The sequence below is a fragment of the Coregonus clupeaformis genome, chromosome 20 (assembly GCF_020615455.1).
Source record: "Coregonus clupeaformis isolate EN_2021a chromosome 20, ASM2061545v1, whole genome shotgun sequence".
NCBI classification, from domain to species: domain Eukaryota; kingdom Metazoa; phylum Chordata; class Actinopteri; order Salmoniformes; family Salmonidae; genus Coregonus; species Coregonus clupeaformis.
In genome coordinates, this window is record NC_059211.1 from 4,198,850 (window position 1) to 4,223,645 (window position 24,796).

Consider the following 24,796-nt stretch of genomic DNA (forward strand, 5'->3'; position numbering starts at 1 on the left):
ACTGTTGTAACCCTATACTGTTGTAATAACCCCATACTGTTGTAACCCCATACTGTTGTAACCCCATACTGTTGTAATAACCCCATACTGTTGTAATAACCCCATACTGTTGTAATAACCCCATACTGTTGTAATAACCCCATACTGTTGTAATAACCCCATACTGTTGTAACCCCATACTGCTGTAATAACCCCAAACTGTTGTAATAACCCCATACTGTTGTAATAACCCCATACTGTTGTAACCCCATACTGTTGTAACCCCATACTGTTGTAATAACCCCATACTGTTGTAATAACCCCATACTGTTGTAACCCCATACTGTTGTAACCCCATACTGTTGTAACCCCATACTGTTGTAATAACCCCATACTGTTGTAATAACCCCATACTGTTGTAATAACCCCATACTGTTGTAATAATTCCATACTGTTGTAATAACCCCATACTGTTGTAATAACCCCATACTGTTGTAATAACCCCATACTGTTGTGACCCCATACTGTTGTAATAACCCCATACTGTAATAACCCCATACTGTTGTAACCCCATACTGTTGTAATAACCCCATACTGTAATAACCCCATACTGCTGTAATAACCCCATACTGTTGTAACCCTAACTCTCAGCTTTAACAATGGAGGGGTCTCTAGGTGTTTTGTATGTGTGTGTGTGTGTGTGTGTGTGTGCGTGTGTGTGTGTGTGTGTGTGTGTGAGCGTGTGTGTGTGTGTGTGTGCGTGTGTGTGTGCGTGGGTGTGATTTTCAGGGGCTTAACAGTTTGATTTCCAGGGGCGTCTCGAAGTCCCAGAAAATTCCCCAACAACCCTTCTGTGGTGGGAGGAAGGGGTCCAAGTCTCCCCAGAATGGGACTGGGTGTTTTGGGTTCCCCCCAAGAGGCTGGGCCTTTTTCTGAGACAGCGCTACATCTCTGATTGACTGGTTTTTGGGTACAGAGGCATTCATACAAGATGTGTGTATTTGAAGTGTGTTTCTCACTAGTGGTTGGCTCAGCCACGTCACCCGTGATAAAAGTCAGTATTGGACATCCATCCATGTCTGAGGATGTCAGGAGGGGACGTGGAAACCGGCCACTAGGGGCAACAGTGAGTGCTGTTACCTTCAAGTAGGTTTCAGTAGGCATCTGCCTCTGATTCCAGAGGTTGCAAGTTCTAATCCAGCGATAGAAAGTTGTTTTTGATATTTTTGTTTTAAGCCTATCCCAAACCTTAACCCTTACCTTAACCATTCAGAGTTACCACCTAACCTTAAAGCTGCAATATGGAACTTTTTGGGCCAAATTCATTAGACAGTTTTGTTATAAATCTGTCATTCTCATTGAAAGTAAGTCTAAGAAGCAGTAGATCTGTTCTATGTGCACTATTTCTATGCTTCCTGTGCTTAAATAAAAATGTTGCGTCTTTTACTTTTGGTTTTGTACACCAGCTTCAAACAGCTGAAAATACAATATACAGTACACTATACTTATATACTATACACTATACTATACTATATTATATATATACTATACAGTACACTATACTTGCTTGCTTTGTCACAAACTTCAATTAGTTCGAACTATTACAATTTTAGCAACCAGGAAATGGGGGATCGATTTCTGCATAGCACATCTTTAAGAATTTGGAGTTAATGCCTGAACTTATCCCTAACCTTAAACATTTGGAGTTAATACCTAAACTTAACCTTAAACACTTCGAAATGAGGCATTTCGAAATGTGACTTTGGGAAACATGGATGAATGTCTAATTATGGGAGAGCTGATAGGGTTGGCTAAGTGTGACATGTCAGACTCAGGAGTCTGCAAAGCGGTCATCAAGACAAAGGGTGGCTACTTTGAAGAATCTCAAATATAAAATATATTTTGATTTGTTTAACACTGTTTTGGTTACTACATGATTCCATATGTGTTATTTCATAGTTTTGATGTCTTCACTATTATTCTACAATGTAGTCCTCTGTAGCTCAATTGGTAGAGCATGGCACTTGTAACGCCAGGGTAGTGGGTTCGATCCCCGGGACCACCCATACGTAAAAATGTATGCACACATGACTGTAAGTCGCTTTGGATAAAAGCGTCTGCTAAATGGCATATTATTATTATATTATTATTATAGAAAATAGTAAAAATAGAGAAAAACCCTTGAATGAGTAGCTGTGTCCAAACTTTTGAATGGTACTGTATGTGTATGTGTATGTGTATGTGTGTGTATATATATATATATATATATATATATATATATATATATATATATATATATATATATATATATATAACGTCCAGAATAATATTGTGATACTATATGTAACTGTATGGTTTTTCCCCATCACTACAAGATGTCTTACAGATGTATTTATGCTTACATTCTCAGTTCTACAGTTCTACATCGTTTATACGTCGGCCTGACATCAACATTCTATTCTGATGCCTCTCCGACATCTTCTCAATAGGCAAATGCTCTCCAAATAACATATTCCCCACGCAACTTGATATGTCGGCCAAACGTATGCGTGTTATCTGGGTTATCTGGGTAATACATACAGAATCGGAACCTAAGTATCGTGAGGTCCCTGGCAATTCCCAGTCATACTAAGTAGTGTTAGATTGTGGGTAGTGTAGGGGAGGGACTCACAAGGTGCGTAGTTTGGGCATGTGGTTGAAGCTGGAGACTGGAATGCTGCTTATGTTGTTGTTGTTCAATGTGCTGCCGAGAGAGAGAGAGAGAGAGAGAGAGAGAGAGAGAGAGAGAGAGAGAGAGAGAGAGAGAGAGAGAGAGAGAGAGAGAGAGAGAGAGAGAGAGAGAGAGAGAGAGAGAGAGAGAGAGAGAGAGAGAGAGAGAGAGAGAGGTGGAGAGAGAGAGAGAGAGGTGGAGCGAGGGAGAGAGAGAGGTGGAGAGAGAGGGAGAGAGAGGTGGAGAGAGGGAGAGAGAGAGGTGGAGAAAGGGAGAGAGAGGGAGAGAGGGAGAGAGAGAGGTGGAGAGAGGGAGAGAGAGAGAGGTGGAGAGAGGGAGAGAGAGAGGTGGAGAGAGAGAGGAAGAGAGAGAGGTGGAGAGAGGGAGAGAGAGAGGTGGAGAGAGAGAGGAGAGGAGAGGGGGAGAGAGAGGTGGAGAGAGGGAGACAGAATATTAGATGACATTCCTCAGGAGAAGAAAGATGTGCACACAGACAGTCTCTCTCTGTAATACTTACAGAACCTCCAGAGCTCTGAGAGCACGGAAGGCCCCCTCCTCGATGCAAGTGATGTGGTTCTTATCCAGTTGACTGAAGACACAAAACACACATAACGGCTTCCATTAGTGTGTGTATGCGAAAGCGAGAGTGTGTGTGTGCGCATGTGTCACTCACAGGTTCCTGATGTCCGTGGCCCCTCTGAAAGCTCTCCTGGGAATGGCTTGGATAAAATTTTCACTCAGGTCCCTGAGAAGGGGGGTGGGGAGAGAGAGAGAGAGAGCGGAGAGAGAGAGAGAGAGAGAGAGAGAGAGAGAGAGAGAGAGAGAGAGAGAGAGAGAGAGAGAGAGAGAGAGAGAGAGAGAGAGAGAGAGAGAGAGAGAGAGAGAGAGAGAGATTTATTAATTTGTTAATATTTATTGTTTATTTCACTTTTGTTTACTATCTACTTCACTTGCTTTGGCAATGTTAACACATGTTTCCCATGCCAATAAAGCCCTTAAATTGAATTGAAATTGAATTGAATTGAATTAAGAGAGAGAGAGAGAGAGAGAGAGAGAGAGAGAGAGAGAGAGAGAGAGAGAGAGAGAGAGAGAGAGAGAGAGAGTTTAAACAGTGTGAAATCCATGGAGCTTGTCTTCCTGCTTGTCAGGAGGAGTTTAAAAAACGAGGGATGTAGAAAGAAAGGAGATATGAAAAGTAGAGGGGTGTTGATCAGACAGTGTAGAGTGGTGTGGAGCAGACAGTGTTGAGCAGTGTGAAGCAGACAGTGTGGAGCAGTGTGGAACAGACAGTGTTGAGCAGACAGTGTGGAGCAGACAGTGTTGACCAGTGTGGAGCAGACAGTGTTGAGCAGACAGTGTTGACCAGTGTGGAACAGACAGTGTTGAGCAGTGTGGAACAGACAGTGTTGAGCAGACAGTGTTGACCAGTGTGGAGCAGACAGTGTTGAGCAGACAGTGTTGACCAGTGTGGAGCAGACAGTGTTGACCAGTGTGGAGCAGACAGTGTGGAGCAGGCAGTGTGGAGCAGGCAGTGTGGAGCAGGCAGTGTGGAGCAGACAGTATTGAGCAGACAGTGTTGAACAGTGTGGAGCAGACAGTGTTGAGCAGGCAGTGTGGAGCAGACAGTGTGGAGCAGACATTGTGGAGCAGACAGTGTTGAGCGGTGTGGAGTGGCTAGTTGAGTAATAGGTGGCTGTGTTTCCACCCAGAGACCAGTGTTATCTGCTCTATCTCACTGTGTTTGGTCTTTTAAAGTACACACAGACCAGGAACTAGGCCCCTCGCGCTCTCTCTCTCTCTCTCTCTCTCTCTCTCTCTCTCTCTCTCTCTCTCTCTCTCTCTCTCTCTCTCTCTCTCTCTCTTCTCTCTCTTTTCTCTCTCTCTCTCTCTCTCTCTCTCTCTCTCTCTCTCTCTCTCTCTCTCTCTCTCTCTCTCTCTCTCTCTCTCTCTCTCTCTCTCTCTCTCTCCTCTTCTTCACCCTCCCTTTTCTCATCTCTCTCTTTCTCTCTCAATCTTCTCTTTCTATTTTCATCTCTTTCAGTCTTCCACTCCTCTCTCCATCCCTCCTCTCTGTCTACAACATTACCACTAGGTCTCCATCATGATGTTATCTTAATGTGTTCCCCTGGCCTTGGGGCCTAGACGCCAGCAGGAAGCCTGGGCCCCTGGTGACTGAGCCACCCCAGGGAGGGCCTACTACAGCCTGGGTAGACTCTGGCACTGTTCCATCTGGCGTCGGAGATGGGAACCACAGGGTTGTCTATGTTAGTGTGTCTGTGTGTGTGCGCTTGTGTGGCCCAGGTGCATGCACGCTCGAATGTGTGTGGATAATGTGTCGTACCCTGGAGGATTTCAAACACACTATTAACCTCCAGACCACTGAGACTATCAGACCAGCCCACTGAGACTATCAGACCAACCCACTGAGACTATTAGACTAGCCCACTGAGACTATCAGACCAACCCACTGAGACTATCAGACCAACCCACTGAGACTATCAGACCAACCCACTGAGACTATCAGACCAACCCACTGAGACTATTAGACTAGCCCACTGAGACTATCAGACCAACCCACTGAGACTATCAGACCAGCCCACTGAGACTATCAGACCAACCCACTGAGACTATCAGACCAGACCATTAAAATGAATTCAGACCAGAGGTATGCAGATACCATGCCAACATGATGCTACTATGTGAGTGTGTGGCTCTGGAATACTATGACTTGGTTTTATGAGCGTCTGCTAAATGACTCAAATGTAAATGTAAATGAGGCACAGAGGTATTGCTGTAGTGAATGTGGTAAAGAATGATAGTGACAGAGTTCCAGACATTGACCCTTTCTCTCTCAGCTCATTCACCGTCAAGCCACTAACACCTCTGTCTGATCACAGCCAAATTATGTTGTTCCTCAAAAGAATAGACATGGAAACAACCACACATTCACAGCCCAGTAAGCTGTACAACATCAGAAATGCATAAAGATGGGCCCAAAACAGCACAGAAGAATACCAGAAAGCAACCAGTAACCAAAACATCAAAACACTCTTGTCAATCTAGCAGTAAAATACATCAACTATATATTCAGGCAAACGGCAAAAGAAGCAGAACTGAAATTGATTATTTTTTTTACCCAGAAAGACCACAGATGACAACTGGTTTGATGCAGATTGTAAAATTATAAGGAAAAAACGTAGAACACTTTCAAAAAAGAGCAATTACGTTTTGGAAACATCTAAAATACATATCGTATCATTACCAAGCCCTGCAATGCCAAGAGATGAGCAAAGAAAAGAGTCCCCTCATCCAGCTGGTTCAGAGGCTGAGTTCACAAACCTGTTCTACTAACACACTGAAGCCTCAGGACCAAAACATCCAATCAATCAGAATAAACCAAATTACAACACAGTCAAAACAAAACGACATGACCTATTGGGAAGCACAAGCACAAAGCAAAATGCAGTGCTATCTGGCCCTAAATCGACAGCACACCATTGCAAACTATTTGACCATGGTTACTGATCAAAACCTTAGATAAACCTTGACAAAGTACAGGCTCAGTGAGCACAGCCTTGCAATTGAGAACGGTAGACACAGGAAAACCTGGCTCCCTGTAGAGGAAAGGCTGTACCACTGCACCACAGCAGAACCCAAGACAGAGCTGCATTTTCTGACAAAATGTAAAAACTATAAAACAATTAGAGTGTAATTTCCCCAAATGTGACACCCTTATTCAAGGTTTCAAAGACCTCTCTGATGAGAATAGGCTTCCCGTCCTGTTGGGGGAAGACGCAGAGAGCTGTGGGTTGGCAGCACTATTGCCTGCCATAAAATGAGGGACAGTGTCTGACAGACCAACCAACCTGCACATGCCCTCTACACCGTTGCTATTGTCCATTGAATGGTTATTACTGTTACTGAGTTTCCTGTTGACAATATTGATTATAATAATGTTCATATTGTAAATGTATCACTTCATCTCCCAAGTACGCTTTGGCAATATGTGCATTGTTACGTCATGTCAATAAAGCAAATTGAATAGAATTGAATTGAGTGAGGTTGAAAGAGGGGAATGTAGAGGCTGATAGATTGAGAGAAAATGAAAAGAGAATGATGGATATAGTGAAAGAGAAGAATGGAGTGAGTGAAAGTGAGGGATGCATATAGAGAATGAAAAAGGAACACTGCTAGACAGAGGGCAAGAGAGAAGGACCGATACAGTGGAATGAGAGAAGGACCGATACAGAGGAATGAGAGAAGGACCGATACAGAGGAATGAGAGAAGGACCGATACAGAGGGCAAGAGAAGGACCGATACAGAGGGCAAGAGAGAAGGACCGATACAGAGGAATGAGAGAAGGACTGATACAGAGGATTGAGAGAAGGACCGATACAGAGGAATGAGAGAAGGACCGATACAGAGGAATGAGAGAAGGACCGATACAGAGGAATGAAAGAAGGACCGATACAGAGGAATGAGAGAAGGACCGATACAGAGGAATGAGAGAAGGACTGATACAGAGGCATGAGAGGAGGACTGATACAGAGGAATGAGAGAAGGACCGATACAGAGGAATGAGAGAAGGACTGATACAGATGAATGAGAGGACTGATACAAAGGAATGAGAGGAGGACTCATACAGAGGAATGAGAGAAGGACTGATACAGAGGAATGAGAGGAGGGCTCATACAGAAGAATGAGAGAAGGACTGATACAGAGGAATGAGAGGAGGACTGATACAGAAGAATGAGAGGAGGACTGATACAGAGGAATGAGAGGAGGACTGATACAGAGGAATGAGAGAAGGACTGATACAGACAGAGGAATGAGAGGAGGACTGATACAGAGGAATGAGAGGAGGACTGATACAGACAGAGGAATGAGAGGAGGACTGATACAGACAGAGGAATGAGAGGAGGTCTGATATAGACAGAGGAATGAGAGGAGGACTGATACAGAGGAATTAAAGATTGACTGATACAGAGGAATGAGAGGACTGATACAGAGGAATGAGAGGAGGACTGATACAGAGGAATGAGAGGAGGACTGATACAGTGGAATGAGAGATGGACTGATACAGAGGAATGAGAGGAGGACTCATACAGTGGAATGAGAGAAGGACTGTTACAGAGGATTGAGAGGAGGACTGATACAGAGGAATGAGAGGAGGACTGATACAGACAGAGGAATGAGAGGAGGACTGATACAGAGGAATGAGAGATGGACTAATACAGAGGAATGAGAGGAGGACTGATACAGAGGAATGAGAGATGGACTGATACAGAGGAATGAGAGGAGGACTGATACAGAGGAATGAGAGGAGGACTGATACAGAGGAATGAGAGGAGGACTGATACAGATGAATGAGAGACGGACTGATACAGAGGAATGAGAGAAGGACTGATACAGAGGAATGAGAGGAGGACTGATACAGAGGAATGAGAGGAGGACTGATACAGAGGAATGAGAGAATAACTGATACAGAGGAATGAGAGGAGGACTGATACAAAGGAATGAGAGAAGGACTGATACAGAGGAATGAGAGATGGACTGATACAGAGGAATGAGAGAAGGACTGTTACAGATGAATGAGAGATGGACTGATACAGAGGAATGAGAGGAGGGCTGATACAGAGGATTGAGAGACGGACTGATACAGAGGCATGAGAGGAGGACTGATACACAGGAATGAGAGATGGACTGATACAGAGGAATGAGAGGAGGACTGATACAGAGGAATGAGAGGAGGACTGATACAGACAGAGGAATGAGAGGAGGACTGATACAGAGGAATGAGAGAATAACTGATACAGAGGAATGAGAGGAGGACTGATACAGAAGAATGAGAGGAGGACTGATACAGAGGAATGAGAGAAGGACTGATACAGAGGAATGAGAGATGGACTGATACAGAGGAATGAGAGAAGGACTGATACAGAGGAATGAGAGATGGACTGATACAGAGGAATGAGAGGAGGACTGATACAGAGGAATGAGAGGAGGACTGATACAGAGGAATGAGAGATGGACTAATACAGAGGAATGAGAGGAGGACTGATACAGAGGAATGAGAGGACTGATACAGAGGAATGAGAGGAGGACTGATACAGAGGAATGAGAGGAGGACTGATACAGAGGAATGAGAGGAGGACTGATACAGATGAATGAGAGACGGACTGATACAGAGGAATGAGAGAAGGACTGATACAGAGGAATGAGAGGAGGACTGATACAGAGGAATGAGAGGAGGACTGATACAGACAGAGGAATGAGAGGAGGACTGATACAGAGGAATGAGAGGAGGACTGATACAGAGGATTGAGAGACGGACTGATACAGAGGCATGAGAGGAGGACTGATACACATGAATGAGAGAAGAACTGATACAGAGGAATGAGAGATGGACTGATACAGAGGAATGAGAGGAGGACTGATACAGAGGAATGAGAGAAGGACTGATACACAGGAATGAGAGATGGACTGATACAGAGGAATGAGAGGAGGACTGATACAGAGGGATGAGAGGAGGACTGATACAGAGGAATGAGAGAAGGACTGATACAGAGGAATGAGAGGAGGACTGATACATAGGAATGAGAGGAGGACTGATACAGAGGAATGAGAGGAGGACTGATACAGAGGAATGAGAGGAGGACTGATACAGAGGAATGAGAGAATAACTGATACAGAGGAATGAGAGGAGGACTGATACAAAGGAATGAGAGAAGGACTGATACAGAGGAATGAGAGATGGACTGATACAGAGGCATGAGAGAAGGACTGTTACAGATGAATGAGAGATGGACTGATACAGAGGAATGAGAGGAGGGCTGATACAGAGGATTGAGAGACGGACTGATACAGAGGCATGAGAGGAGGACTGATACACAGGAATGAGAGATGGACTGATACAGAGGAATGAGAGGAGGACTGATACAGAGGAATGAGAGGAGGACTGATACAGACAGAGGAATGAGAGGAGGACTGATACAGAGGAATGAGAGAATAACTGATACAGAGGAATGAGAGGAGGACTGATACAGAAGAATGAGAGGAGGACTGATACAGAGGAATGAGAGAAGGACTGATACAGAGGAATGAGAGATGGACTGATACAGAGGAATGAGAGAAGGACTGATACAGAGGAATGAGAGATGGACTGATACAGAGGAATGAGAGGAGGACTGATACAGAGGAATGAGAGGAGGACTGATACAGAGGAATGAGAGACGGACTGATACAGAGGAAAGAGAGGAGGACTGATACAGAAGAATGAGAGAAGAACTACTACAGAGGATTGAGAGGACTGATACAGAGGAAATAGAGGAGGACTGATACAGAGGAATGAGAGAAGGACTGATACATACAGAGGTATGAGAGGAGGACTGATACAGACAGAGAAATGAGAGGAGGACTGATACAGAGGAATGAGAGAAGGACTGATACAGATGTATGAGAGGACTGATACAGAGGAATGAGAGGAGGACTGATACAGAGGAATGAGAGAAGAACTGATACAGAGGAATGAGAGAAGGACTGATACAGACAGAGGAATGAGAGAAGGACTGATACAGACAGAGGAATGAGAGGACTGATACAGAGGAATGAGAGAAGGACTGATACAGAGGAATGAGAGAAGAACTGATACAGAGGAATGAGAGGAGGACTGATACAGACAGAGGAATGAGAGGAGGACTGATACAGAGAAATGAGAGGAGGACTGATACAGACAGAGGAATGAGAGGAGGACTGATAGAGGTATGAGAGGAGGACTGATACAGACAGAGGAAAGCGAGGAGGACTGATATAGACAGAGGAATGAGAGGAGGACTGATATAGACAGAGGAGTGAGAGGATGGATAATGGGTGAAAGGGATGGATAGAGTGTATGAGAGAGAGCAGAATAGATTAAGTGAGTGACAGAACGAGTGAAAGGGATGGATAGAGTCTATATGAGAGAGAGAGAGAGCGTGAGAGAAGGATGGATAAAGTGAGAGAGGGAGCGGAGTGGGTGAGAGATTGGTTGCGATCACACGCACAGTTTTTCTGCTCCATTTCAGATTGAGGTCAGAGTCAGTGAACCAACACATAGACATACACACAGCATGGAGTCTGAAGAGAGAGAGAGAGAGAGAGAGAGAGAGAGAGAGAGAGAGAGAGAGAGAGAGAGAGAGATGTGGGCATGAGAGAGAGGGAGCGATGTTAGCATTTGAGAGAGAGAGATGTGGGAATTGGAGGCTGAGAAGGGGGCGAGAGATGGAGAGGGTGTAAATGGATTTTGAGGAGAGATACAGAACATGGATGGATGGATCTAAGGTCAAATGTGTGTTTGCTCTCTCTCTCTCTCTCTCATCAGATGTTATTTGTCACATGCGCCGAATACAACAGGTGTAGACCTTACAGTGAAATGCTTACTTAAAAGCCTTTAACCAACAATGCAGTTTTAAGAAAGAATACCAACAAAAAAAAGTACAATTAACAAATAATTAAAGAGCAACAATAAAATAACAATAACGAGGCTATATACAGGGGGTACCAGTACCGAGTCAATGTGCGGGGGCACCAGTTAGTCGAGGTAATATGTACATGTATGTAGAGTTATTAAAGTGACTATGCATAGATAATAAACAGAGTAGCAGCAGCGTAAAGGGGGGGCAATGCAAATAGTCTGGGTAGCCATTTGATTAGATGTTCAGGAGTCTTATGGCTTGGGGTAGAAACTGTTTAGAAGCCTTTTGAACCTAGACTTGGCGCTCCGGTACCGCTTGCCGTGCGGTATCAGAGAGAACAGTCTATGACTAGAGTGGCTGGAGTCTGACATTTTTTAGGGCCTTCCTCTGACACCGCCTGGTATAGAGGTCCTGGATGGCAGGAAGCTTGGCCCCAGTGATGTACTGGACCGTACGCACCACCCTCTGTAGTGCCTTGTGGTCGGTGGCCGAGCAGTTGACATACCAGGTAGTGATGCAACCAGTCAGGATGCTCTCGATTGTGCAGCTGTAGAACCTTTTGAGGATCTGAGGACCCATGCCAAATCTCCTTAGGGGGAATAGGTTTTGTCATGCCCTCTTCACGACTGTCTTGGTGTGCTTGGACCATGTTAGTTTGTTGGTGATGTGGACACCAAGGAACTTGGAGCTCTCAACCTGCTCCACTACAGCCCTGTTGATGAGAATGGGGGCGTGCTCTTCTTTTTCCTGTAGTCCACATTCATCTCTTTTGTCTTGATCACGTTGAGGGAGAGGTTGTTATCCTGGCACCACACGGCCAGGTCTCTGACCTCCTCCCTATAGGCTATCTCATCGTTGTCGGTGATCAGGCCTACCACTGTTGTGTCATCGGCAAACTTAATGATGGTGTTGGAGTCGTGCCTGGCTATGCAGTCATGAGTGAACAGGGAGTACAGGAGGGGACTGAGCACGCACCCCTGAGGGGCCCCTGTGTTGAGGATCAGCGTGGCGGATGTGTTGTTACCTACCCTTACCACCTGGGGGCGGCCCGTTAGGAATTCCAGGATCCAGTTGCAGAGGGAGGTGTTCAGTCCCAGGGTCCTTAGCTTAGTGATGAGCTTTGAGGGCACTATGGTGTTGAATGCTGAGCTGTAGTCAATGAATAGTATTCTCACATAGGTTTTCCTTTTGTCCAGGTGTGAAAGGGCAGTGTGGAGCGCAATAGAGATTTCATCATCTGTGGATCTGTTGGGGCGGTATGCAAATTGGAGTGGGTCTAGGGTTTCTGGGATAATGGTGTTGATGTGAGCCATGACCAGCCTTTCAAAGCACTTCACGGCTACAGACGTGAGTGCTACGGGTCGGTAGACATTTAGGCAGGTTACCTTAGTGTTCTTGGGCACAGGGACTATGGTGGTCTGCTTGAAACATGTTGGTATTACAGACTCAGACAGGGAGAGATTGAAAATGTCAGTGAAGACACTTGCCAGTTGGTCAGCGCATGCTCGGAGTACACGTCCTGGTAATCCGTCTGGCCCTGCGGCCTTTTGAATGTTGACCTGTTTAAAGGTCTTACTCACATCGGCTACGGAAAGCGTGATCACACAGTCGTCCGGAACAGCTGATGCTCTCAGAAGTGGTTTAGCTCATCTGGTAGGCTCGTGTCACTGGGCAGCTCGCGGCTGTGCGTCCCTTTGTAGTCTGCAATAGTTTGCAAGCCCTGCCACATCAGACGAGCATCGGAGCCGGTGTAGTAAGATTCGATCTTAGTCCACTCACTCATTCACTCAACCAGTGAAGGTTGCTAGATGTCCCCTGACAGGACAGGAAGTAAGTGTTAAAGCAGTAGAGAGGTGGTATGAGGAAGTAGCTGCTTCTGAACATAACAGACAGCTGGACTGGGTTTGAGAACACCATTAATCTCTTTCTCTTGTTCTCCTCACCACTGGGTCTTCCTCACTGCTCCTTGTCAAATCAGATCACGTTCATACTGATACTCCATGCCCAGTTGCCCAAGTGGTTCCAGGTGTGTGTGTGTGTGTGTGTGACAGGCATCCCACTGTGAGAAGATGAGAGGGGATGAAGGAGAATGCATTTCACCATGGACACAAATCTAACGTGCCAGGCATCTAGGGAGAAACTAATGAAAGACAACCTTTGGATGACATGTAACATTAGGCAGCATTACACACACACACACACACAATTGGAGATGCCTTGACAGGCGCTCCGTTGCTAGGACACGAGGTGGTACCATCTGGATATTATGTTTACAGGAGAGACACTGAGACTATGAGGTTTGGTCACAGCTGGGCCTGCTGTGTGTGTGCGTGTGTAATGCTGCCTAATGTTACATGTCATCCAAAGGTTGTCTTTCATTAGTTTCTCCCTAGATGCCTGGCACGTTAGATTTGTGTCCATGGTGAAATACATTCTCTCTTCCTCTCACTGTGGGATGCCTGTGTGTGGTATGTGTGTGAGAGAGCGGCATGTTATACTCTCTCTCTCTCTCTCTCTCTCTCTCTCTCTCTCTCTCTCTCTCTCTCTCTCTCTCTCTCTCTCTCTCTCTCTCTCTCTCTCTCTCTCTCTCTCTCTCTCTCTCTCTCTCTCTCTCTCTCTTTCTCTCTCTCTCTCTCTCTCTCTCTCTCTCTCTCTCTCTCATTCTTCCTACTCTTCATCTCTCTTTCTTTTTCCTCCTCCCTCCTCCCCAGACAGTCATCAGCAGACTGTGCTCAATAGAGGGTGAGAAAGGTAAACTTTCCCACTGGCTCTGTGTGACCTCAGATCTCACCTCTCAGTCCCGCTCTGTGGTGCGTGTTTGTGTGTGTGTGTAAACGTTCCCATTGCTTCCTAACCCCACTGTCCCACTCTGGTCCTCCGCAAAAACATGAAGTCACTCTCCCAAGACTCACATGACCCTTATACAGCCTCCATCTCTCTCCACCTCTTCTTACTCCTCCTCTCTGACGCCCCACACCTTCCCTCCTCTCAGGCGCCCCACACCTTCCCTCCTCTCAGACGCCCCACACCTTCCTTCCTCTCAGACGCCCCACACCTTCCCTCCTCTCAGACGCCCCACACCTTCCCTCCTCTCAGACGCCCCACACATTCCCTTCTCTCTGAAGCCCCACACCTTCCCTCCTCTCTGATGCCCAACACCTTCCCTCCTCTGATGCCCCTACACCTTCCCTCCTCTGACGCCCCACACCTTCCTTCCTCTCTCCCCCTTTCCTGCCTCCCTTCACTCCCACCTTCCAACTTCCCCCATCTAAGCCTCCATCGCTCTCTTCACAAGGATCCTTATCCTCTTCACCTCTCCCCCTCCACTCATCTCTCCTCTCTTCCCCTCCACTCTCCTCCACTCTCTTCCTCTCTCCCCATCTCTCTTACACCTTCCTCAACCCTCCCACCTCTCTAATCTCCAGTCATCAACCCTTCTCTCAAACCCAGATTTGTGTCCCTCCTCCCTCAACACCTTCCCTCTATTCTGATTCTCTACAGCCCAACACACCCTGCTGTCCTACTGTCATTAACTCCCTCCTATCTCAAGCCCAGACTCACCCAGGGCACTCACAGAGGACTAACTCCCCCTTTCACTCTCACCCCCCAACCTCCTCCATTCTCTCACCCACTCCCACAACCTCTCCCTTCTCTCTCTCATCACACCTTCTGCCTTCTCTCCTTCCCCTTCATCCCTATAGACTGCCTTGCTAGACCTCTACTCTCACTCTCAACCCCAGACCTTCCTCATTCTCTTCATCTCAGACGCCTCCTTTCCTCCCCTGTCCTCCTCCCCCCACAGTGACCCTCTTACAGGGAGGGCAGACGGTGATGTCAGACAGTGTCACCGCCGACAACCTCTAAATATTTTATCTCCCTTTTAAACTCTGTCTGTTCCCCTTTCAACCCCTCACAGACTGACACAAACTTTGAATAAGTCATTCGTGAGAGAGAGAGAGACAGACAGAGAGAGTGAGAGAGAAAGAGAGACATGGGGAGGGGGAGAGTGAGAGAGAGCGAGAGAGAGACACGGGGGAGGGGGAGAGTGAGAGAGAGAGAGACAAGGGGGAGGGGGAGAGTGAGAGAAAGAGAGCGAGAGAGAGACATGGGGGAGGGGGAGAGTGAGAGAGAGAGAGAGAGACATGGGGGAGGGGGTGAGTGAGAGAAATAGAGAGAGGCTCTGTTCTGGGGCTCCATTCACAAACAGACCCCCAGGACAGAAACACATTTAGACCCAACCAAATTATGAGAAAGCAAAAAGATAACTATTTAACACACTGGAAAGAATCAACTAAAAAACAGAACAAATTGGAATGCTCTCTCTCTCTCTCTCTCTCTCTCTCTCTCTCTCTCTCTCTCTCTCTCTCTCTCTCTCTCTCTCTCTCTCTCTCTCTCTCTCTCTCTCTCTCTCTCTCTCTCTCTCTCTCTCTCTCTCTCTCTCTCTCTCTCTCTCTCTCTCTCTCTCTCTCTCTTGTAGCGTCATACCTCAAGTCTTCTTGGGTATGACGCTACAAGCTTGTCACACCTGTATTTGGGGAGTTTCTCCCATTCTTCTCCTCAGATCCTCTCAAGCTCTGTCAGGTTGCGGTACAGCTATTTTCAGTTCTCTCCAGAGATGTTCGATCGAGTTCAAGTCCAGGCTCTGCCTGGGCCACTCAAGGACATTCAGAGACTTGTCTCAAAGCCACTCCTGCGTTGTCTTGGCTGTGTGCGTAGGGTCATTGTCCTGTTGGAAGGTGAACCTTCGCCCCAGTTTGAGGTCCTGAGTGCTCTGGAGCAAGTTTTCATCAAGGATCTCTCTGTACTTTGCTCCGTTCATTATTGCCTCAATGCTGACTAGTCTCCCAGTCCCTGCCGCTTAAAAACATCCCCACAGCATGATGCTGCCACCACCATGCTTCACCGTAGGGATGGTGCCAGGTTTCCTCCAGATGTGGCGATTGGCATTCAGGCCAAAAAGTTCAATCTTGGTGCCTTTTGGCAAACTCCAAGTGGGCTGTCATGTGCCTTTTACAGAGAAGTGGCTTCCGTCTGGCCACACTGCAGCACTCCACCAATCAGGCCTTTATGCTAGAGATGGTTCTCCTTCTGGAAGGTTCTCCCATCTCCACAGAGGAACTCTGGAGCTCTGTGAGAGTGACCATCGGGTTCTTGATCACCTCCCTGACCAAGGCCCTTCTTCCCCGATTGCTCAGTTTGGAATGGCGGCCAGCTCTAGGAAGAGTCTTGGTGGTTCCAAACTTCTTCCATTTAAGAATGATGGAGGCCACTGTATTCTTGGGGACCTTCAATGCTGCAAACATTTTTTGGTACCCTTCCCCAGATCTGTGCCTGTGTCTCGGAGCTCTACGGACAATTCCTTCGACCTCATGGCTTGGATTTTGCTCTGACATGCACTGTCAACGGTGGGACCATGTCCAATCAATTGAATTTGCCACAAGTGGACTCCAATCAAGTTGTAGAAACATCTCAAGGATGCTTAATGGAAACAGGATGCACCTGAGCTCAGTTTCGAGTCTCATAGCAAAGGGTCTGAATACTTATGTAAATAAGGTATTTCTGCTATTTATCTTTAATAAATTTGCAAAAGATTCTAAAAACCTGTTATCACTTTGTCATTATGGGCTATTGTGTGTAGATTGCTGAGGAAAAAAAGTAATTTAATCAATTTTAGAATTAGGCTGTAACATAACAAAATGTGGAAAAAGTCAAGGGGTCTGAATACCTTCCGAAGACACTACCAGTCAAAAGTTTGGACACACCTACTCATTCAAGGGTTTTTCTTTATTTTTGCAAATCTTTACATTGTAGAATAATAGTGAATACATCAAAACTATGAAATAACACATATGGAATCATGTAGTAACCAAAAAAGTGTTATATAAATCAAAATATATTTTATATTTGAGATTCTTCAAATAGCCACCCTTTGCCTTGATGACAGCCATGCACACTCTTGGTATTCTCTCAACCAGCTTCATGAGGTAGTCACCTGGAATGCATTTCAATTAACAGGTGTGCCTTCTTAAAAGTTAATTTGTGGAATTTATTTCCTTCTTAATGCGTTTGAGCCAATCTGTTGTGTTGTGACAAGGTAAGGGTGGTATACAGAAGATAGCCCTATTTGGTAAAAGACCAAGTCCATATTATGGCAAGAACAGCTCAAATAAGCAAAGAGAAACAACAGTCCATCATTACTTTAAGACATGAAGGTCAGTCAATATGGAACATTTCAATAACTTTTAAAGTTTCTTCAAGTGCAGTCGCAAAAAACATAAAGTGCTATGATGAAACTGGCTCTCATGAGGACCGCCACAGGAATGGAAGATCCAGAGTTACCTCTGCTGCAGAGGATAAGTTCATTAGAGTTACCAGCCTCAGAAATTGCAGCCCAAATAAATGCTTCACAGAGTTCAAGTCACAGACACATCTCACTGTTCAGAGGGGACTGTGTGAATCAGGCCTTCATTGTTGAATTGCTGCAAAGAAACCATTACTAAAGGACACCAATAAGAAGAAGAGACCTGCTTGGGCCAAGAAACACGAGCAATGGACCGGTGGAAATGCGTCCTTTGGTCTGGAGTCCAAATTTGAGATTTGTGGTTCAAACCGCTGAGTCTTTGTGAGACGCGGTGTGGGTGAACGGATGATCTCCGCATGTGTAGTTCCCACTGTAGAGCATGGAGGAGGAGGTGTTCTGGTGTGGGGGTGCTTTGCTGTTGACACTGTATGTGATTTATTTAGATATGAAGGCACACTTAACCAGCATGGCTACCACAGCACTCTGCAGCGATACGCCATCCCATCTGGTTTGGGCTTAGTGGGACTATCATTTGTTTTTCAACAGGATAATGACCCAACACATCTCCAGGCTGTGTAAGGGCTATTTTACCAAGAAGGAGAGTGATGGAGTGCTGCATCAGATGACCTGGCCTCCACAATCCCCTGACCTCAACCCAATTGAGATGGCTTGGGATGAGTCGGACTGCAGAGTGAAGGAAAAGCAGCCAACAAGTGCTCAGAATATGTGGGAACTTCTTCAAGATTGTTGGAAAAACATTCCAGGTGAAGCTGGTTGAGAGAATGCCAAGAGTGTGCAAAGCTGTCATCAAGGCAAATTGTGTCTATTCGAAGAATCTCAAATATAAAATATATTTTGATTTGTTTAACACTTTTTTGGTTACTACATGATTCCATATGTGTTATTTCAGAGTTTTGATGTCTTCACTATTATTCTACAATGTAAAATTTTTTTTAAATAAAGAAAAACCCTTGAATGAGTAGGTGTGTCCAAACTTTTGACTGGTACTGTACATACATACAAACATACATTCACACTGTAAATGCACATCATGTTCAGAAGACCACACTCTCACACACACACACACACACACCCCAGCTGAACCTTGGGAAGGGTGTGACCCCCAGTGCTTACGGTTTATGAGATCTGTTATCACGGTAACAACCCAAACTCAATCAGCCTGACAGCTTACATTGTCAGTTTGCCTTCCTCTGGTCTCTCTCTTTCTTTTCTCTCTCTCTCTCTCTCTCTCTCTGTTCCCATCTCCTGTGCAGTCTCTGGTGTGGGTGTGTCTCATCCCTCCTTTCCCCTCCCTCTGTCTTCCTTCGTTTCTCTGCAAATAACACAGACACCCCAAAACCAGGAGACCAGAACAACTGGTAATTGAAAAACCCTAAGGGGAGAGAGGAGAAAGGGATGGATGAAAGAATAAGAGATAGAGGAGGACGGGGTGGGATTAGAAGGAGAATGAATGAGAGAGAGAAAGAGAGAGCGAGAGAGAGAGAGAGAAAGAGAGAGCGAGAGAGAAAGAGAGAGAGCGAGAGAGAGAGAGAGCAAGAGAGAGAGAGAGAGCGAGAGCGAGAAAGAGAGAGAGAGAGCGAGAGAGAGAGCGAGAGAGCGAGATATAGAGAGCGAGAGAGAGCAAGATAGAGAGAGCGAGAGAGAGAGAGCGAGAGAGCGAGAACGAGAGAGTGAGAGAGAGAGAGAAAGAGAGAAAGAGCGAGCGAGAGAGAAAGAGAGAAAGAGCGAGCGAGCGAGAGAGAGCGAGAGAGAGAGAGCGAGAGAGCGAGCGAGAGAGAGAGAGAGAGAGAGAGAGAGATGAGAGAGCGAGAGAGAGAGAGAGAGAGAGAGAGAAAGAGAGAGAGAGAGCGAGAGATAGAGAGTGAGAGAGCGAGAGAGAGCAAGAGAGAGCGAGAGATGAGTCTGTCTGGAATCTCTTTGCTGTATTTTCTTCTCTAATATGTGTCTTGTATTGTCTGGTTGATATTGTGTTTGCTGAAGGATATGAGAAGTTAGCTTTGGGATGTCTCTCCACACATTACACAAAACATGTCCTCTGATACATGGGGTCAGTCTGGGAGTGTGTGAGTGAGAAAAAGTGTGTGTGTGAGAGAGAGAGAAATAGTGTGTGAGAGTGTTTAAGTTCTTTCCCTCTCCCTCTCACTCTCTCTTACATCTTTTGCCCATTTCTCTAAGAAGCTCAACTCTCTTCTTGCCTTTCCTTTCCGACCCAAACCAGCACACCAAACCCCTAAATATTTACACTAGAAAAGGAAAAGTGTCAATTTTCCAACTGGACTCATCACTCTCACATCTTTCCCTCTTCATCTTTCAGCCAGATAACACTGGACCATTACTTCTGAGGGGCTTTTCACTTCTTTCCCCCATTCTCTCCATCCTTAACTCCCCAGACCAACAAAGCTATGTCTGTCTGCCTGTCTCTGTTTGTCCGTCTGTCTGTCTGCTTGCTTTGGAAGGACATAACAGGAGGTTCAAGAAGTCTCCCTAGGATGACCCTTGATCCAGACTGAGTAAGGGCTGTATAATAACATGGACAGGGTTCAGATAGAAGTGAACGATCATGGCTATTCCCAAAAAGTAGTGCACTTCTTTTACCAGAGCCCTATTGGCCCTCATCAAAAGTAGTGCACTACAGAGAATAGGGTGTTATTTATGACGCAGCCCACAGCTCTACTCACCCACACTAGCAAAAACACAGAGATATTCAATACACTATTATCAACCAGGGGATTTCCTCATGTTGTCCAAATGTGTGTGTGTGTGTGTGCAGTATGTGCATGCTTGTGTGTGTGTGTGAGAGATGGATGGTTGAACCCCTGCCTGCTATTCTAACCCAGTAGTTTGAGAACAGATCTCTCTGTTCAGCCCAGCAGAATCCCATTATATAGCCCAGGACCATTCCACTAGTCAGCAGAATAGCCACACCAGACATTCACATCCTAAATGTTACCCTATCCCCTTCATAGTGCACTGCACAGGGTGCCATTTGAGACCCAGGTAAAGACATTCAAAGAGCTAGATCATCATGCTTTTCACCGTCCAACTCAGAAGAACACACTGTGTGTAAGCGTATAAGTGACAGTTGAGTGTTACGTTGACATTTCCATGTTGGTCTCATCCAGACTGTCAGGCCAGTGCTTCAGAGAGCTAGATCATCACACAGACTGTCCAGCAAGAGACACGTAGAGGGGTGTAAGATCTTTATTTTCCATGTCTATAAAGTCTATTGAATTGAATTGAGACGTGTAGGGACAGAGACGTATGGAATGGTATCAGTGTTACAGTATTGTGTGTATTTATTTTGTCACACCTACAATAACACGTCTCTACGCTTCTATACCTGCCTGTAGCTGGACAGTGACGTGTCATAGTGATCTAGCGCTCTCAATGACTCTGCATGTGCCTCAAATGGCACCCTATTCCCTATATAGTGCACTACTTTAGACCAGGGCCCATAGCTGTGTATAATACAGTCCAGTACATCACGGGGGCCCAGCTCCCTGCCATCCAGGACCTCTATATCAGGCCTGGAAAATTGTTAAAGACTCCAACCACCCAAGCCATATGACTGTTCTCTCTGCTTCCGCACGGCAAGCGGAACCAATGCACCTGTCTGGAACCAACAGGACCCTGAACAGCTTCTACCCCCAAGCCATAAGACTGCTAAATGGCTAACAAAATGGCTACACGGACTATCTGAGTTGACCCTTGTAATTTACTCATTTTTGTTCTATAATTTTTTACTGTCTCTACCCACACTCACAGGACTCTACACGCTCACTCACACTCCAACACACAAACACTTACTTCATCATTTGCTCACACACACATAACATGCACACACATTTATACTGACTCTACACACACACACACACACACACACACACACTCACATACAAGCTGCTGATACTCTGTTTATTATATATCCTGATGCGTAGTCACCTTACCCTTATACATACAGTTGAAGTCGGAAGTTTACATACACCTTAGCCATACATTTAAACTCAGTTTTTCACAATTCCTGACATTTAATCCTAGTAAAAAGTCCCTGTTTTAGGTCAGTTAGGATCACCACTTTATTTTAAGAATGTGAAATGTCAGAATAATAGTAAAGAGAATGATTTATTTCAGCTTTTATTTCTTTCATCACATTCCCAGTGGGTCAGAAGTTTACCTACACTCAATTAGTATTTGGTAGCATTGCCTTCCCACAATAAGTTTGGTGAATGTTGGCCCATTCCTCCTGACAGAGCTGGTGTAACTGAATCAGGTTTGTAGGCCTCCTTGCTCGCACATGCTTTTTCAGTTCTGCCCACAAATCTTCTATAAGATTGAGGTCAGGGCTTTGTGATGGCCACTCCAATACCTAGACTTTGTTGTCCTTAAGCCATTTTGCCACAACTTTGGACGTATGCTTGGGGTCATTGTCCATTTGGAAGACCATTTGCAACCAAGCTTTAACTTCCTGACTGATGTCTTGAGATGTTGCTTCAATATATCCACATCATTGTCCTTCCTCATGATGCCATCTATTTTGTGAAGTGCACCAGTCCCTCCTGCAGCAAAGCACCCCCACAGCATGATGCTGCCACCCCCGCGCTTCACGGTTGGGATGGTGTTGTTAGGCTTGCAAGCCACCCCCTTTTTCCTCCAAACATAACAATGGTCATTATGGCCAAACAATTCTATTTTTGTTTCATCAGACCAGAGGACATTTCTCCAAAAAGTACGATCTTTGTCCCCATGTGCAGTTGCAAACCGTAGTCTGGCTTTTTGATGGCGGTTTTTGAGCAGTGGCTTCTTTCTTGCTGAGCGGCCTTTCAGGTTATGTCGATATAGGACTCGTTTAACTGTGGATATAGATCGTTTTGTACCTGTTTCCTCCACCATCTTCACAAGGTCCTTTGCTGTTGTTCTGGGATTTATTTGCACTCTTCGCACCAAAGTACGTTAATCTCTAGGAGACAGAATGCATCTCCTTCCTGAGCGGTATGACGGCTGCGTGTTCCCATGGTATTTATACTTGCATACTAATGTTTGTACAGATGAACGTGGTACCTTCAGGTGTTTGGAAATTGCTCCCAAGGATGAACCAGACTGGTGGAGGTCTACAATTTTTTTTCTGAGGTCTTGGCTGATTTCTTTTGATTTTCCCATGATGTCAAGCAAAGAGGCACTGAGTTTGAAGGTAGGCCTTGAAATACATCCACAGGTACACCTCCAATTGACTCAAATTATGTCAATTAGCCTATCAGAAGCTTCTAAAGCCATGACATAATTTTCTGGAATTTTCCAAGCTGTTTAAAGGCACAGTCAACTTAGTGTATGTAAACTTCTGACCAATTGGAATTGTGATACAAATTGTGAAATAATCTGTCTGTAAACTATTGTTGGAAAAATTACTTGTGTCATGCACAAAGTAGATGTCCTAACCGACTTGCCAAAAATATAGTTTGATAACAAAAAATGTGTGGAGTGGTTGAAAAACGAATTTTAATGACTCCAACCTAAGTGTATGTAAACTTCCGACTTCAACTGTATCTACGTCTATAGATCCAGTATCCCTGCACATTGTAAATGTGGTCCTGGAACTGACCCTGTATGTAGTATGCTTACTTACTTCATCATGTTCTTCTTATTTTATTTTTTAAATATCTGGTGTGTTTTTGTTCTACCTTGTTATTCTTAGTATTACATTGTTATTGATTACTGCATAGTTGGGGTTAGAGCTGTCAAGAAAGGCATTTCAGTGTCCCTGAGACTTTAAAACGGAAACTAATAATACTGTATGTGAGAGGGGAGTGGATAGTGAGTCTCTTCTGAAGACAACATCTGAGTCTGTTCTCACTTCCTTAAAGAACTGCCCTGTCTAATGAACCTCCTCTTCTTAATGAGCATCTCTGGGTAATGAGTGTTTTGATGCTGCCTCTCCTCCCACACACACTCAGGCACACACCCTCAGACACACACACATACAGCTCATTAGCAACACCCCCCCCCCCCCCCCGACACACACAAAGCCCATTACCTACTCAATCACTGTAAATTATCCCGGTAAACAGTATCTTCACGCTCCTGTGCCTCCCTAAACGCTAATTAAGACAGCTGTCATGACCGTCTGGCGCTCCCGTTCATCACCACTTGATGAACGGGAGCGCCAGCCGGTCACCGGGAGAGACGGCACATGTTACCGTTCAAGAGGAGAACGCCACAGTAGCTACCGTACCGTTAGTATAATAAAGGGCGAGTTAAGAGATAAAATGCTGTGTGTGGACTTGTTTTTCTACCTTGTCGTGACCAGAATGTCCTGACAAGTGACCAGTATGTCCTGACAAGTGACCAGAATGTCCTGACAAGTGACCAATACGTCCTGACAAATGACCAATATGTCCTGACAAGTGACCAATATGTCCTGATAAGTGACCAGAATGTCCTGACAAGTGACCAATATGTCCTGACAAGTGACCAATATGTCCTGACAAGTGACCAATATGTCCTGACAAGTGACCAATATGTCCTGACAAGTGACCAATATGTCCTGACAAGTGACCAGAATGTCCTGTCGAGTGACCAGAATGTCCTGAACGCTAATTAAGACAGCTGTCATGACCGTCTGGCGCTCCCGTTCATCATCACTTGATGAACGGGAGCGCCAGCCGGTCACCGGGAGAGATGGCACATGTTACCGTTCAAGAGGAGAACGCCACAGTAGCTACTGTACCGTTAGTATAATAAAGGGCGAGTTAAGAGATAAAATGCTGTGTGTGGACTTGTTTTCCTACCTTGTCGTGACCAGAATGTCCAGACAAGTAACCAAAATGTCCTGATAAGTGACCAGAATGTCCTGACAAGTGACCAACATGTCCTGACAAGTGACCAATATGTGCTGATAAGTGACCAGAATGTCCTGTCGAGTGACCAGAATGTCCTGACAAGTGACCAAAATGTCCTGACAAATGACCAGAATGTCCTGACAAGTGATCAGAATGTCCTGACAAGTGACCATAATGTCCTGACAAGTAACCAAAATGTCCTGATAAGTGAACAGAATGTCCTGATAAGTGACCAGAATGTCCTGACAAGTGACCAAAATGTCCTGACTAGAATGTCCTGACAAGTGACCAGACAAGTGACCAGAATGTCCTGACAAGTGACCAGAATGTCCTGACAAGTGACCAAAATGTCCTGATAAGTGACCAGAATGTCCTGTCGAGTGACCAGAATGTCCTGTCGAGTGACCAGAATGTCCTGACAAGTGACCAGATGTCCTGTCGAGTGACCAGTATGTCCTGACAAGATAGGAAAGCAATAGAAATTCTGAAAAGTCAGGA

The 24,796-nt window shown here is 45.4% G+C and overlaps 1 protein-coding gene across 2 annotated transcripts in view; it reads right to left on the reverse strand.

The window, feature by feature from the left end:
- The window catches only part of LOC121533205 (slit homolog 1 protein), an 82,245-nt gene that overhangs the window by 28,855 nt on the left and 28,594 nt on the right, over nt 1-24,796 (reverse strand). For both annotated transcript variants that reach the window (XM_041839016.2, XM_041839014.2), the window contains exons 5-7: nt 3,363-3,434; nt 3,207-3,278; nt 2,651-2,722 (exon numbers count right to left, since the gene is read on the reverse strand). In XM_041839016.2, the coding sequence (XP_041694950.2) occupies nt 2,651-2,722; nt 3,207-3,278; nt 3,363-3,434 (216 nt within the window). The remainder of the gene's footprint in view (nt 1-2,650; nt 2,723-3,206; nt 3,279-3,362; nt 3,435-24,796) is intronic.